Below are 14,271 nucleotides of genomic sequence, written 5' to 3'. Positions count from 1 at the left end.
AAACCTTTTAGATTATACCGAGCCTATCATAAACTTAGACAATCGTCTTGTCGTCCAGCACCATCAGTGTCGCCGACCTCTTTTCTCCGACGCTTTCCGCCTCAGTATGTTCTGGAGTTTCAGGGCTTAGTACATGTGTGTCGTTGGATGTAGGGGCTTCAGCATGGTTGGCTCCGCCAAATAGAACATCCATGGTCTCGAGTGACTTGCCCTTGGTCTCAGGGATCAAAAAATATACAAAGAAGGCTAGGCTTAGGTTCAATGCGAAGAACATGTACATTGCATAGCTGTTTGAGTTAGTTGGTTAATCTGCTTCTGAGATGGAGAAAACGTACAATCCTTCGTTGGCGAGGAATAAGGGGAAAAGTTGCACTGGAGAAGAATGTTAGTTAGTCTCGTTAAAAATGAAGAAAAATGCCACGACCAAGTGAGACTCACGGAAAACTACGTTGGCAACGTTCTGGGCTTGGGTTGACATAGCTACAGCTTGCGAGCGAACATTCATCGAGAAGATCTCCGACGTCCAGATCCACACAGTAGCACCCCACGAAGGCTTGACTGGTAGTTTATTAGCAACTCTTGCTATGGATCAAACACTGAAGCCTCAACTTACAGAAAAAGCCGAAAAGGAACATTAGGAATACAGTGCCAATAGCCACTGGCTGGGTCTTTGAACCTCCTCCTAGATCCGGCGTCTGTGTTACAAGTATTGCAACGGCTAACATTGAAACTGCCATGCCGACTGCCCCGACAAGGAGTAAGAAGCGTCGACCGAATCGATCGACTGTCCAGGTCGCGTTGAGCGTGAAAAGGATGCCAAGTGTCGCGTTCAGAGCATTGATGAGCTGGATGGTATCGTTGTTCTTGAATACCTTCTGGAATATAATGGTGGAGTAGTTGTTTATTGACCCTTGCCCAGTACATTGCTGGCCGACGTTCATGAGGATAGCCAGGACTTGACAATGTCAGCTGCTTGGAATATTTCGAGGGGGAAAAGGCAGAGACATACTCAATCTTGACCGCACGCTCGGGTCATTCCATAGTGGCCCGTAACTACCAGATATATTGTTCTTTTGTTCAAAAGCAACTGCTTGTTGTATCTGTTCGATTTCGACGTCGACTTCCTCTCTACTATTACGGATTTGCATGAGCGCTGCCACGGCTTCCTCAGTTCTGTCTTTCTGGATGTACCATCTTGGACTTTCCGGGCAAGCCCAAAGCGATGAGACAATAAAAACGGGCGCAATAATTTGGCAAAGCATAACAATCTTCCAGTCCCAATTACCCAGTTTCTCGGTATTCTTGGAGCAGGCAAAGGCGATCCAGAAGCCCATGAAGTTCCCCACGCTGAAGAACAGCTGCCAGAAACTCATAACTGCACCTCTAATCTTGGAAGGAGCAATCTCGCTGATGTACACTGGGCCGGCGGGAAGCGTTATACCTTGGCCAATGCCCACGAGGGCTTTGGCACCAATGAAGGCGCCGATGTTGCGGGGGGCGAATGCAGCAACGAAGGATGCAATGATAACGAGGACGCAGCCTATTATCATGGCCCATCTACGGCCAAGGTAGTTGGAAATTGGGGCAGATACGAAGAACCCTAGAAGTACAGTACTAGTATCAGCGTCTGGTTTTTAATCGTTTGCCCGGTGAAAGGTAGAGTACCTGAAATGACACAGCCAACGGTATACGCTGTGTTCACCGAACCAATAACGTTGGGATCCTGTGAGTGTTAGAAGCGTCAATTGTAGTTCTGTAGCTGGATCTTCGCGCATACTGGGTGGTGAAAATGGTCTCTCCAATTTGCTGAGCCTTGGAGGGCATTGAAAGCGGCGGCATCGTATCCATAAAGATTCATACAGGACGCTGCTACCATGGAGGTATACCATAAGTATACCGTCTGCTTGGAAACGCCCATAATGATGGTTTATAGAGAGTTATCGCTCGCCAAGCTACGAGTACTCGTGCACAATTACAAGCAAAAACAATATTAAAATTTAACACAGTCAATTGGAGCTTTTCGGCGAGGAAACGGTTCTTGCGAGGCCCAGGCAGGACCCCGTGGGTTATGTACAATACACTTTTTCGAATGAATTGCATCGCGTCTTGACCGTTGTCATTGTACATGATTTTATGGTAAGATGAGATTAACACGGAACAATTATGATCGCTCTTCGATGATTGCTTACAAACTTGTGAGCAGAGTGGGGATGGAGTTCCTTGGAGTTGAAAGTATTTAGGAGCCGCCAAGCGCGCACATGACATTGGTAGCGTTGGCATGCCATTAACCGGGAGATCCAGCAGTCTTATTGATGGAAACAACTTTCCTTGATTACGAAGCATCGAAAAAAATAATATTTCCTTACCTTCATAGATCTAGGGTCATGGTGCTGCATTAATCAAGCGCCTCGGGCGAGTAACGCAGCGGACCACTCGCGTCCGCTTTTACTCTACTGTACCCCAGAGTTAAACTCCCCGCTGTTCTCAAGAATAACGAACTCCTAGCTGCCCTCTTCTTAGCGTTAAATAGCAAGGCGATACTTGTGCTTGCCAAGCTACGGAAATACGAGTTTTGTTTAGTACCTCCTCGAGATGAAGCCACAGTTTAGCATTAGACAGTCTTGCTCCTTTTATTAGCGATCTCTTCCAGCGCTGCTTTCAAGATATACCGGTATCTCTATAGGGAAGTCCCTGTACTAGTGTAGATCTCGCAGTGTAACAGCTAGCCTAGGTAATAACAGATGAAGGAAGCTAGGGCTAGTCCGTATGGCACCGTCCGGAGTATAAGTCAAATGAAGGCCTCAGATCCGCAGATTAGTAGTTGCGTGGGTTGGCTGCTATTGAATAGCTGCTGTTGCAGGTTTTTATATTTTTGCTCCCTTTTCATACGCTCGTCTCTTTCTCGACTCCAGGCTCCTTCGTTGTGAGGGTATGGTAATTGGAGTAGATTTATGGTCTAAGGTTCTTTTAGTAGTGGTCAAAAGTAGGTTCATCATAGTAGGGAGTAGCTGTGTGTTGCTTAACGAAATACATTGTAATTTTCCATCTCGCAGATAACATTCATTGTCGTAACTTCATTAACCCGTTCCTCATATCTCTAAGCTGCTCAATACTCTTGAGTCACACATCATAGTGCTCGTAGCGTATGCTCTAGAAATACCCAAATACCGCTGCGCCGACCAACAGGAAAGGAATCCAAGCCAAGCAGCCCATTCCCTGCCCTTTCCAGGCCAGTGGTGCTAGGCTGGTATTGTTCCACAGCAATGCCGGAGTGCCTGTCGTATTGATCTCCTCGTCAACACTGCAGACGGCCTTGCACCCAGGTGTGCCCTTGCGCTTGACCAAGGCGCCCTCGGAGCCGTAGCCCTCATTTCTCTTCCTTGCCCCGGAACCTGTATATGGGCCGCTCGTGTTATACGCGAGCTCTATCCACTGGATCTGTAAATAGGCTTGGTCATGTAGTGACATATTGCCGGTCCATGAACCTCCATCACTCCACATATTGACCATCAACCCCGCTGGATCCTTCGGTGTCTGGAAATCAATATTGGCAACCTTTGCTCCGTTCACATACCAAGTCGTCGTACCCGGCATCCAATCCACTCGATAAACATTCCAATGTGTCCAATCTTTGCCTCCGGGATTTGTTCCGTTAACCGTAGCCTGAGGGACGACGGCTCCCTTTGTGTCTACAGATGGCTGATTCGTGTATTGAACCGCGTTGCGTGGACCTTCTGTCAGGATTTCGATATCTGCCTCTTGAACGTCTTGGGGCGTATCACCCGCGAGATAGGTGAACATGCCCGCGCAGGCACCCGGCGAGCCAACCACTCTAGCGGAGAAACGTGCGGAAAGGAAATGAAAATTCTTTTCGATAGAGTCGATCTCTGCGGCGGATTGGAAGTCGTCGAGGCGCGCGGTGCGGAGGGTTAGGTATGTGGAGTAGGATGGATCGCTGTCCTGGCTCTTTTCTGCGAGGGGGAGGATGTCAGCATTATCACCAATAGGTCAGGAAGCTAGATGGAAGGGGTATGCTACCAATATAGACGTTGCTGGGAGAATTGACCATCAAGGCGGTAGCATCCGTAGAATGCCTGGTATCACTGTTATTAAACTTCTGGACGGTCCAAAAGTTCGTCCACGCATCGCCAACGAAGAAGTCTGAAGATGCCAAAGCATTGGTAGCGCTTGTGGGATTCGAGATCACGGATGGGATAGTTAATGGCGCCGGAGATACATTTCTGTAGTCGAGGAAACGGTGGGATGTGAAGTAGCCAAGAGAGGATCCATTAGTTCGATAGCAAGAGCAGCCACTAGCATTGTCTGATTGTGCAGATACGGGTGTAAGGCTCGAGATGAGATAGAGTATGGTGGTAGCGAGGGTCTGTGAAAGGAAAGCCATGGTGGATTTGTTGATGTTGATCGCAGCAGATCGGTGGCAGGAGATATAATTAAATATGAGAGATAGCAGAATAATAACGGTATATTCAGCGAGAGAAGGGGATTTTGACAACAACACCGGTATGGTAGCTTTTGGAGCTATGCTATCATCAACGACCCTGAGCAGGGACGAGGCATCGAGAGACCATCGAAGTGGGAAGCTTGATTGAGTGATGTTGACTTGGATCGTCGGATTCACAATTGACAGCGGAAAGAATGGGAAGCAAGGAGTGCTACATGGAAAACAGCTGAAGAGACAAGAGCAAAAATCGCCACTATGGGTCAAGTTGGGATGTTGAATTGTTATGCGTCGTCTACGAGACTAAAATAGATACACGAGTACGAAATAATATAAAGATTCAGGAACTGGTCGTATCATGGCGTTCTGCCGCGCTAGACCGCCGCCAATTTGGGCTGGGTTGTAAGTGGCCTGTCGCCGCTTACCTAAGGTACATGCGTTATTTTTCCTACTTCGTACTTCACATCCAGCACAAATCATACTCTTGTGTTCCGGTAATAAACATGCCTAGAGGAAGCCCAATCTTTTCCGGATTCTGTGTATTGGGGGTATTGACGCTTTTACAGCTGTTTTAGCTGTCAACAAATTCAACGCGCAGTTTCCTCCAACTCGCCCGACGAAAATGGGGTGTGTAACATCGAAGGTAACGCATAGTGCTGAGGATCGGCGTGTCGTGATGGCCTTTACTATTATCGCACGTTAATTATAGGGCAATGCCCTATAGTGACCCTACGGTTATAGAAACCCCTGTGTCATAGCTGCTCCAGCAAGCTGCCTAAGTGCTAATAAACCCAACATTATTTAACGCAATGGTTCAACGCTTTGGAGAGAGGCAGCGACATTGATTGGCTCTCATTTCGTTCATCCTGCCCTATAAACCGGGCTCAAAGCTCGTTTCTCCTGGCACTGTTTCCACCCTCAGCTCAAGTATCCGCCATCAAACCAATAGTGGAGATTTACATCTCCGGACGGCCTGTCGCCTTGTACTGGAAGCCGTGTCCGATGTACTACGTACCGTTGGCTAATCAATTTGGAGGCCACAAGTACTGTCCCACCGCCAAAACGGCGCTGATAGGCCTTACCTTGATCATTCACTGCCGTTTAAATTTGACTCTACATCCATCCCAACTTGAGAGGACGAGAGTAAGTCGTTGTCTCTCCGTCCCCACAGGCTCAATTGTTTCGCCGGTAGGTAACGCGATGAGCGAAAAGGCTTGCAGTAGCCTCACAACAGTATAAGACACTTCCATGAGGGCAAAGTCTTCACCGAGACACTGCCTTGGTCCACCACTGAATGGGAAAATAAGCCCAACCAGTACCTGAGAGACCGTCCCCTTCCCACCGCCCGGGGCGAAAGTCATCTGCATCTGGCTCAAAAATACTTTCCATCCGCGAGTTGATGTACTGCGAAAATATGACCAGCTCGCCCTTTCGTACTAGAATAGGACTTTCTCCGTTCTGGCCCGCCACCCGCCACCCGCCACCCGTCGGCAGGATAGTGAACTTCGTGGCTGTGCGATTATTTAATGGTACGGGTGGATATAGGCGAAGACCTGCAAGAAAATCATCAACCTGTGGTGTATTGCTCGGCGAGTTCAACGTTATTTACTTTCTTTGATGACACAAGCAAGAAAGGACATTCTCCTAATCTGCTGGCGGCTTGGGTGCTTGGATTCGCCCATGACGGAGCAGATTTCTCCTCTGAGGCGATCCATTATGCTAGGATGGCGAACAGAAAGGCGGCTGCATGTTAACAAACACAGCTATTAGTTTGGAATACGTAGATAATATCAGGCCAGGACGTACAACGTCCAGGATAAACAACACGCTGCCGTATCTCTCCTCTCCCAGCCAGCAAAACATTGAGGATCTGATCGCGAAGGTCTGTATTACTCACAGACTCCTTCCTGACCTGGTCGATAAAACCACAGGATGCTTCTACGACAGCGGCTTTGTCCTTTTGCAAGTCTTGTTCCCGGATATAACGCTCTACGAAACAATGGACGTTAGAACAAGCTCGTCGAAATTTGGGAGGGGTGATATAAGAAATGCCATGGAGCCATGCGAAACCGCTTCGCCAAACCTTCCTGGGCTATGGTGAAACTCTCCGCGAATAACTTGTTCTCGTTGTCCTGGTCGATGTCTGCCCGTAAGCTGTAGACTGGCCGTCCTAATAACAAATCAGTTGTCGTGTCTAGAGTAAGGTTAAAGAACAGCGGCAGTAGATCAATAATCCCACCATATACTGGCAGATGTGCTATGAGATTATCGACATGCTCGTGGAGGTGGTCAAGATTTCGATACTCTGTTCGAACAAACTGTTTTCGCAAAGGTTCTCTTGAGTGCTTCCAGGCCAGTCCCTCTTGGGTGAAGAGACCATTGCCCAATAAGGGTGCGAAGATATCGCGTCGAACTCCGAAGTCGTAGTCTGTATAACAACAACCGGGAATTAGTGTTTCCGCAAACCTTTGTCACACTGGTCGCCCCGAGGTGGGGGAATTACCCGTAAAGTTTGTAGATAGAAGGGTCTCACGGTCCTCGGATGCAGAATATGAAATGCACGTGGACCGACCAACAAGAACTGGGAGAGATTATTGCGAGGTTCATAGTTTTTGGCAATTGAGCACAAAAAGGCGAGAAGGTGGCCTTCTGAATTCGAATCCCAGAGCTCCTTTATACGGTCAAGTCCAAGAGGCCATGGCAGCTCTGGAGGCGGCTGGCAACGATGGCGGAGACCCAAAGCAGCATCTGCCTATAACATGTCATCGTAAAGCATTCTCGATGACCGGTTGGAACTCCACTCACACGATGCTCGAGATATACATTCGTAACAAAATAAATAATGTAGGCTACAAAGGCCACAAGAAGCAATGAAATTAAGGACCACTTTATGACCCATTGCGTGAACATGCCATGGAAATCCATGAGAAAGACGCTTTGGATGTTCATGGTACCTATTTCACATGGGGCATACCCGCCCCAGTCGATCTTGGCAAGAGGCTTATGGATCTGTGCGTCGGCACTCATTACAAACGACACCTTGGGGAATATATTGGAGAAATGTGATGGGTGCAGCGAATGCAATGGATGATGGGTGCAATGGGTAGGTTGCCGGGGCGAAGTACGGAGTACGGAGTACGGGTTAGAAGATGGATTGCGTCCAAACCTGCGGCCCCACCAAGTGCTGCGGCTCGGCCCTTCCGCCGCTCGCCTATGGGAGGCATCCGTCAACCTATTTCGTGGTTTAAGCCTCAAAGATTCGAGATGAAACTAGGCAACGAATTCGAATTCGATCCCAGCGTGGATGAAGTCCAGGTGACTACGCAGAACGAGTAGAGTAATGTCGGGTCATGCACCCCCCGGGGCCGACCCTGATTTCGCGGCGAGCGCGGGCATGGTTACACGGATCATGGAGAACACCCAGCCCCGCCTCCAAGACCCACCCTAGTTTGACGGCGAGCGCACATATGATTGCGGCAAGTTAGGCACCCAGATGATTTCTAACCGGACGTTGATAGTTGCATAAAGAGACCGTCTATACGCCACCTATACAGATTTAAACCCGAAACTACTTTCCAAGACCCTGTAGTAAAATCATGTCTGCTCTGACTGAAGTTATCTCTATTAAACCGAGAGCACCAAGGAATACTGTGGTTGACTGTATGAACGCGTCGGTAGGGCAGCAATATTGGATCGGGCAGGATATTCGATGGAGAAATTTTCTTGTATGATATAACAACTATGTTGCTAATGCAATTATTTAGCCTGACATTGGTGTAGGCAGCTCGAAATACCTTTGTTCGGGAGCGATTGCAATTTGAAACAGGGTTATCGCCAAAACAGTTTAAGGGCCTAGCTATGGTCCAGAGGCGCTACCGTATAGGCCAATTAGAGCGCATCTTTGCTGCTGGATTCTTCCAGTATACTCGTGATAGTGATTGGATGCAGGAAGCTGTTGGGAATAGTGACAGTTGGATATATATTCATGGTATGAGCGCATGGCATGTTAAATCAGCCCTCCATGCCTTAGAGCATAACAGCAGAGGTATGTATAGTCAGACACAGAACCTGAGAAATCACCGTTATATCCCTCGTACAGTGGTAGTAGCTAACCTCCTAGGATCGTCCGCAGATTCGGCAACCGCGCCCACTGACTCGGCTTCATCCGCCCAGGCCATGCTGTCTCCTCTTCCGCTTTAGACACCGATCAATAGAGAACTTGTTCCTTGGTTCTATTGGAAAGTGGACACAATTATGCATTCAATTGGATTGTTTATTAGGACCTCTGGCAGATTGCCAAGCGCTTTCGGTTCGTTATTACCGACCTCATTATACATGGATACCACGGGGCTATACCATATTCAAAGCAAGCCGGCTACAAAATTAAACATCCGCATCAACAGGCAACTCAGTTGTCTATTCACTTTAATCATTTTTCTTTTGTGCTGTGGCAATCTCTCCTATTAGATCACGGCTAGATGTGGGGGCGGGGCTACTGCAGGCATGAGGCGACTAACCCCTGAACATATATTTCACCCGTCCATCCATCCATCCATTCATGTATTCATTCGTTCCTTCATTCGTTGATCCACTCCTTCATTCATTGATCCACTCCTTCATTCATTGATTCATTAATTCATTCATTGATTCATTAATTCATTCATTGATTCATTAATTCATTCATTGATTCATTAATTCACCTAGCCAGCCATCAAAGCCCCTTGCTGTTTGGAATTCATTTATATGACTTGAAAATATATGACTAAGATGGTATCCTTGTCTTGATGATAAACAATCAGCACTTTATTCTTCCATAGCTACGTAAAAGTATCAAAGTTATCGCCCTTGTGCTCCGTCTCTTATCAGCTATAGCCATCGAAATACGGCACCATGTCTATGGTCCGTACAGCTCTCGATCGTTTCTTGTGGCAACAGGCATAGATGAAATTGGAGTGGAGCACAACAAAATTCTGGAAGCACCAAATTCGTCCCTGGTATCCTACCGAAGAGAAGTTGGTTATCGCTCCACAACAACCACCCACCGTTGAGGACGCGAACCTTGGAAGAGTTGAGCTGGTTGTGGACAAATGGACCAAGCCCGACGGGCTAATGCATAGACATGCATAGACTATTTATCTTCGAGGCAAAAAAGACAAAAGCGACTCGGACCGAAATCGATGAATTGTAATATCAAGCTTTCAACGCGTGCATGGCACATCTGTCTCCGCTCACCGAAACAAGATGTATGCCATGACAGTAATTGGTACCGCGGCGCGACTGTAGATTGCGAGAATTATCTTGTCCAATGGGCCCCTGGGGTTGCTAACATGCCCGATAGGAACCAGTATATTGAGGGGCATAGCACCAATGGGTATCTTATTGAGGACGGGTTCGAATGCATGAAAAGGCATGAGGAGATGCCAGAAAAGAAGCAGGGAGGCCTGCTCCAAAATGTGCCCCCGAATCTGTCCTCTACTCAGAGCATCAAGCCTCCGGCCGGCGCTTCTAACTCCCCATCAGAGGTAGCTCCCTACGACGCCAGCTACCCTCGCCCTGGATTAGAGTATGCATCCTACATGGTCAACTATGGTTCTGGCCACACCAGCTCTCGAGCAGGCTCGGCTTTAGAGCCTCCTGACTACAAAGTCAGCTATGCACCTTCCGACGTTGGTTGCTCTGGCTCTACCGCTACCTCAATTCGGATTAGAGGCGCTCCCTCCTCGCCCGCACGTTGTCGACATTCAACATGTCGAGCCGCTACATGATGACTAGAGAATTCGTGTTTGGCCGAGGATTGAAGAAAACGAAGATGATACGGTACTTCATTTCGAGTATGACGCGCGCGATGCGCTAAAGCACTAGACCAGTGGAAGGCCGGGGTAGTCAGGGTGGATCGCCAATTGTATGAGTGCATTTATTATCAAGGATTAAAGACCTCCAAGTACTTTTGGTTCTTTTAACTTCGAGATCCTGAGGTGCTAGAAATAGGGAAGGCAAAGAGAAAAGACAAGAAGGGAAAGGGAAAGAGAAGAGTTGAAAGTTTTGTGTATTAATCCTCGCCGTTTTATCCCAAGAATGAACAATTGCGATCACATTGACCCCAAACCACCATGTTATAGTCCACTCATCTGGCACCTTTCCAAGCCACGATTTTGTACTTCCTTTTGCCTCGCCTGCGGAAGGTTTAAATAGATTTTAGAGTGTAAATCTTCACTAGCACTTGGCTTGCACTGTAGCATGGTTGGCGTCTCGATATAAAGGATCTTAGAAATCCTACACGGATTCAACCCAGGGATGTCCAATATGGCATTTCCTAGCTCCGGGTCGTGGTAAGGAAATATAAAATAGGGCCATGGTGAGAAATGGACGGTGGAGTAAGGACAATTGATGTTATTGAACGTACTAATCTATATACGATTAGACGCTTCAGGTGACCTTCATGGTATGGATGAGAACCCTTACTACATATTCATAGCTTGGTCTTGGCCCCTTCTGTAGTAAACGGCAGTTCGGGAAATGGCATGACGAGGGTGCCCGGCCACAGGACGGCAGCACCGTAACTCCACAAAAGGAACTCGGGGCGGTAGCTTGCGACCGATTGACAGAGCTCGGGAGACAACCTTTCAAGCAGCTTTACAATGTTAGTGATACTCGCCTTATACACGTCCTGGCTCTCAGCTCGGATCTGGGCTCGCGTGTGTGACTCGCCAGCCTCATGCTGACGCTGCCAACTCTCGAATTGATCCGTCCAAATCCCTTGGTCAAAACTGACCGAACTGGCCATCGAACTCTTCGATAGGGTGTCGTCTGTTGCGACGGCTTCGAGACATCTGCGTGCCGACCCTTTGTTTGTTAAGGTCCAACTTGGACTGGAACTTATGACTAAAACGGTCTCGGAACTCGCGACATGCACATCTCTTGATTCGACTAAACCGGGCCTAGATTCTATAAAGATACGTTGCGAGAGGCTATATGGTATGTCTATGGCTAAGATACTAGATGGGAAATCGATTCCACTATCCAATATCTGGTCGTGCTGGACTTGCGCCTCTCTCCCCTGCTCGGCCACGGACACGCGCTGTAATACCGGCGTGTGCGCTGCTACTCGATCATCCTTACCACACATACCACACATCTCTTCCCCCTCTTCGCACCGGGCTCCATCTGTCAGATGTAAATAAACTCGTCCACATGCCACTCTGCTAATGGACTGCTCAGCCTTCAACCGCTTGTCTTGGGCTCGGGTTTCTTTCGTGACGATGACTCTGTGCTTCAATGGCTCTCTCCTCCTCTGTCCCTGCTGCCGCATATGAGTAACCAATGCAGAGAAATCCCAAGGTACTCGAGATTCCTCTGCCAAGGGACACGACCTTATCCCTGCATGCCAGATGTAAGGTAGGCCGAGTGTTGGAAGTTTCCGTTTTGCGAACAAGAAACAATCCCTGTGGAAGATGCACGTCGCGGGTGACTCAAAGCACGTTGAGCATGGAGGATAGCGGCACAGGCGCCTAAGATCCCTTCCGCTATTCATGTAGACCGTGGCATACTGGAATCTGTGGCCGTGCTTAGGAAACTTGAACCACAGTGTTGCGCCCGTTGGCTCGGCGGTTCCTAGTACTGTTAAATCTGTTAGTTAGGATCGCACATGTTTAGGGTGTAGTATCCGCATATTCACTAACACCATTTCTCCTACCTTGGTAGAGTATTGGCAAATGACACAGTATGCATCGATGAGCTGTATATGACAAGACATGACTGGAGATAAAGCCCCGTGGTGGGTGGAGACTGACAGACACGGCTACTGGGAAAGGGGCGGGCTCCTTTACGGAGTAGAGTGTCTGTACGGCAGACAGGGAGTAGCCTGGGCCGAGAGGTGATTATTGATAATCTGCTGGAAATAAAACGGTGCAGGCATACGCGGTAGAGCAATGGGATGTTTTGTAATTACTATGGTGAGGATAGAAGACAGGGTTGAGCATCGTTCAAAAGCACCCAGGTAAAGCTTACTAATTGCTTCGTAAGGATTTCAAGGATCAGTTTTACGAGTACGCCAAAGGTCGGAACAAGTGCGCTTTTCTCTTACTTTAATAGTTTAGTTGCTGTACATTAATATTTTTATAGATGCTACCGATTTTAAGGGACTCGCGAGACACTATTAGCTTCTCCACTAGGGGCACTTAGGATTTGGCTGCTAATAGTTATCTATAGACTACAGGTTTTACCCCGTTCTAGACGCCTAGCACGCACCCGGTGGAGAAAGAGAGCCGAGTAAAAGTATCAGTCAATCAGAGCTCCTCTCAATTTACCTCCTGTGTTTCCTTCGCTGGCTCCTTGCCATTCACTTCTGGGACCTCCTTCTCATGCTTGCCATTTACTTCTTGGACTTCTTTCGTCGGCTCACTACCATTCACCACTGCATCAGGATCAGTAACCTCCGATCTCCATCCCCAGCTATCTTCAACAACGCCCTTCTGAATATCCAACAAGATATGGCTCAGCTGAACGCACACAGGCCCAGGGTTCTCGGCACTACCCTCACCACTATGATTGAACACAAAGGTCTCATCGGTGGAAGGTCGGTGGATTGATGCAACTGGTACGATAGAAGCAGCAGTCCCCACTGCTAGTACCTCAGTAAGATAGCGGAGTTCGGTGTAGTGTATCTTTAGTGAGGAAACCGATTAGTTTTGAGGGGCATGGTGGAAGAGAGTATGCGACATGAGGAAAACGAAATGCTTACCTTGCGCTTCTCGACCGTCCAACCCAAGCTCTTCGCAATAGCAACAATAGCATCACTTGTTACGCTGTCTACGATGTTGGTACTATCTGGTATGCACAACGTAGTTTTGCCATCCCCTTCTCTCCTGACCCCGACAAAACCCGATGTGCTAAACTCCTCCAGCTCCGATTGCGTCTTGCTATCTAAGTGCAGCGTCAAGCCGTACCCCATCTGCCTCGCCTTACCCTGCCATCTTATACACGGCGCATAGTTACCCCCCACTTTGTATCCTCCTGTGCCGCGCGGTGCGCTCCGATCAAACTCTTCCATCACCACTGCTGGCATGGGCTTGATACCATGATAGGCATTGCCTGGCTGCGTGTACACTGCAAAAGTGTATTCACTCGGTGGCGTGAGGCCTAGATTACCAGCAGAGCCGAAGACTACAGGACGGATGTATAGGAGTGCGGATGCGGAGTGTGGAGGAACGTAAGCTGCATTGCGGGCGACGGCTAGGTTAACGGCGTCCAGGTATAGCTTTTCGGGGATGGGGGGAATGGATACGCAGGAGCTGCTGTTGGCGAGGCGAGTTGCATGATACTGTGGGCGGAAGACGTTGATGGTGTTTGTTGGGGAGCGGTACGCTTTCATTCCCTCATAGGCTTGCTGACCGTAGTTCAGTCCTGGCGCCAAACCATGGACCTTGATGTAAGGATCTTTAATGAGTGTAGGCTCTGTCCAGACTCCCGTCGTGACATCGTAGCGGCATTCGACGTGGCCATTGTCTATTGCAGTTTAGAGACGAACACCTCCAAATGCGACACTGCCAGATAGGGGTCTTTCGAACCTTCAGTAATGGCACTTCCGAGAGCAGCCCAATCTGGAAACTCGTTAGCTAGGATATTCGTGGAGCTAAGTATTCCCTCCGTTGAGACATACTGATATTTTCCAAAGGCGGAGGAGGAAACTGTGATTCTATGTAAGACATTTTGAATTTTCAAGCTCAATTAAAATTTAGAGTTGGCATGGTTTCGAAGACCTTGCGTAAAAGATGGTACAAGAAGCGTATATATAGTTCAACCGGTAGATTCTA

At 48.3% G+C, this 14,271-nt stretch overlaps 7 protein-coding genes across 7 annotated transcripts; 2 read left to right on the top strand and 5 right to left on the bottom strand.

The window, feature by feature from the left end:
• Positions 1–34: 34 nt before the first annotated feature.
• BP5553_03054 (Uncharacterized protein) lies at positions 35–1,918 on the bottom strand (the record flags this gene model as incomplete). Its single annotated transcript, XM_032011677.1, has 7 exons — positions 35–287; positions 336–372; positions 439–558; positions 614–955; positions 1,010–1,600; positions 1,666–1,723; positions 1,778–1,918. The coding sequence occupies 7 exons, from the start codon at positions 1,916–1,918 to the stop codon at positions 35–37; spliced, it is 1,542 nt and encodes a 513-aa protein (XP_031871370.1).
• A 1,232-nt stretch (positions 1,919–3,150) lies between these two features.
• Positions 3,151–4,402, bottom strand: BP5553_03053 (Concanavalin A-like lectin; the record flags this gene model as incomplete). Its single annotated transcript, XM_032011676.1, has 2 exons — positions 3,151–3,971; positions 4,039–4,402. 2 exons carry the CDS (start codon positions 4,400–4,402, stop codon positions 3,151–3,153), a joined length of 1,185 nt encoding a protein of 394 aa, XP_031871369.1.
• Positions 4,403–6,173: 1,771 nt separating this feature from the next.
• Positions 6,174–7,486, bottom strand: BP5553_03052 (uncharacterized protein; the record flags this gene model as incomplete). The annotated part of the gene is made up of 6 exons (XM_032011675.1): positions 6,174–6,202; positions 6,266–6,448; positions 6,543–6,629; positions 6,779–6,887; positions 6,963–7,211; positions 7,265–7,486. 6 exons carry the CDS (start codon positions 7,484–7,486, stop codon positions 6,174–6,176), a joined length of 879 nt encoding a protein of 292 aa, XP_031871368.1.
• A 569-nt stretch (positions 7,487–8,055) lies between these two features.
• On the top strand, positions 8,056–8,659 carry BP5553_03051 (uncharacterized protein; the record flags this gene model as incomplete). Its single annotated transcript, XM_032011674.1, has 3 exons — positions 8,056–8,184; positions 8,240–8,504; positions 8,580–8,659. The coding sequence occupies 3 exons, from the start codon at positions 8,056–8,058 to the stop codon at positions 8,657–8,659; spliced, it is 474 nt and encodes a 157-aa protein (XP_031871367.1).
• Positions 8,660–9,700: 1,041 nt separating this feature from the next.
• Positions 9,701–10,224, top strand: BP5553_03050 (uncharacterized protein; the record flags this gene model as incomplete). The annotated part of the gene is made up of 2 exons (XM_032011673.1): positions 9,701–9,738; positions 9,798–10,224. The coding sequence occupies 2 exons, from the start codon at positions 9,701–9,703 to the stop codon at positions 10,222–10,224; spliced, it is 465 nt and encodes a 154-aa protein (XP_031871366.1).
• A 704-nt stretch (positions 10,225–10,928) lies between these two features.
• On the bottom strand, positions 10,929–11,768 carry BP5553_03049 (uncharacterized protein; the record flags this gene model as incomplete). Its single annotated transcript, XM_032011672.1, has 1 exon — positions 10,929–11,768. The coding sequence occupies one exon, from the start codon at positions 11,766–11,768 to the stop codon at positions 10,929–10,931; it is 840 nt and encodes a 279-aa protein (XP_031871365.1).
• A 988-nt stretch (positions 11,769–12,756) lies between these two features.
• Positions 12,757–14,166, bottom strand: BP5553_03048 (Uncharacterized protein; the record flags this gene model as incomplete). Its single annotated transcript, XM_032011671.1, has 4 exons — positions 12,757–13,122; positions 13,200–13,963; positions 14,026–14,058; positions 14,118–14,166. The coding sequence occupies 4 exons, from the start codon at positions 14,164–14,166 to the stop codon at positions 12,757–12,759; spliced, it is 1,212 nt and encodes a 403-aa protein (XP_031871364.1).
• Positions 14,167–14,271: the final 105 nt, after the last annotated feature.

This window comes from Venustampulla echinocandica (assembly GCF_003357145.1).
Source record: "Venustampulla echinocandica strain BP 5553 chromosome Unknown scaffold_1, whole genome shotgun sequence".
Lineage (NCBI taxonomy): Eukaryota > Fungi > Ascomycota > Leotiomycetes > Helotiales > Pleuroascaceae > Venustampulla > Venustampulla echinocandica.
The sequence above is the reverse complement of the archived record's forward strand: the minus strand, read 5'-3'. Positions and strand labels throughout refer to the sequence as shown.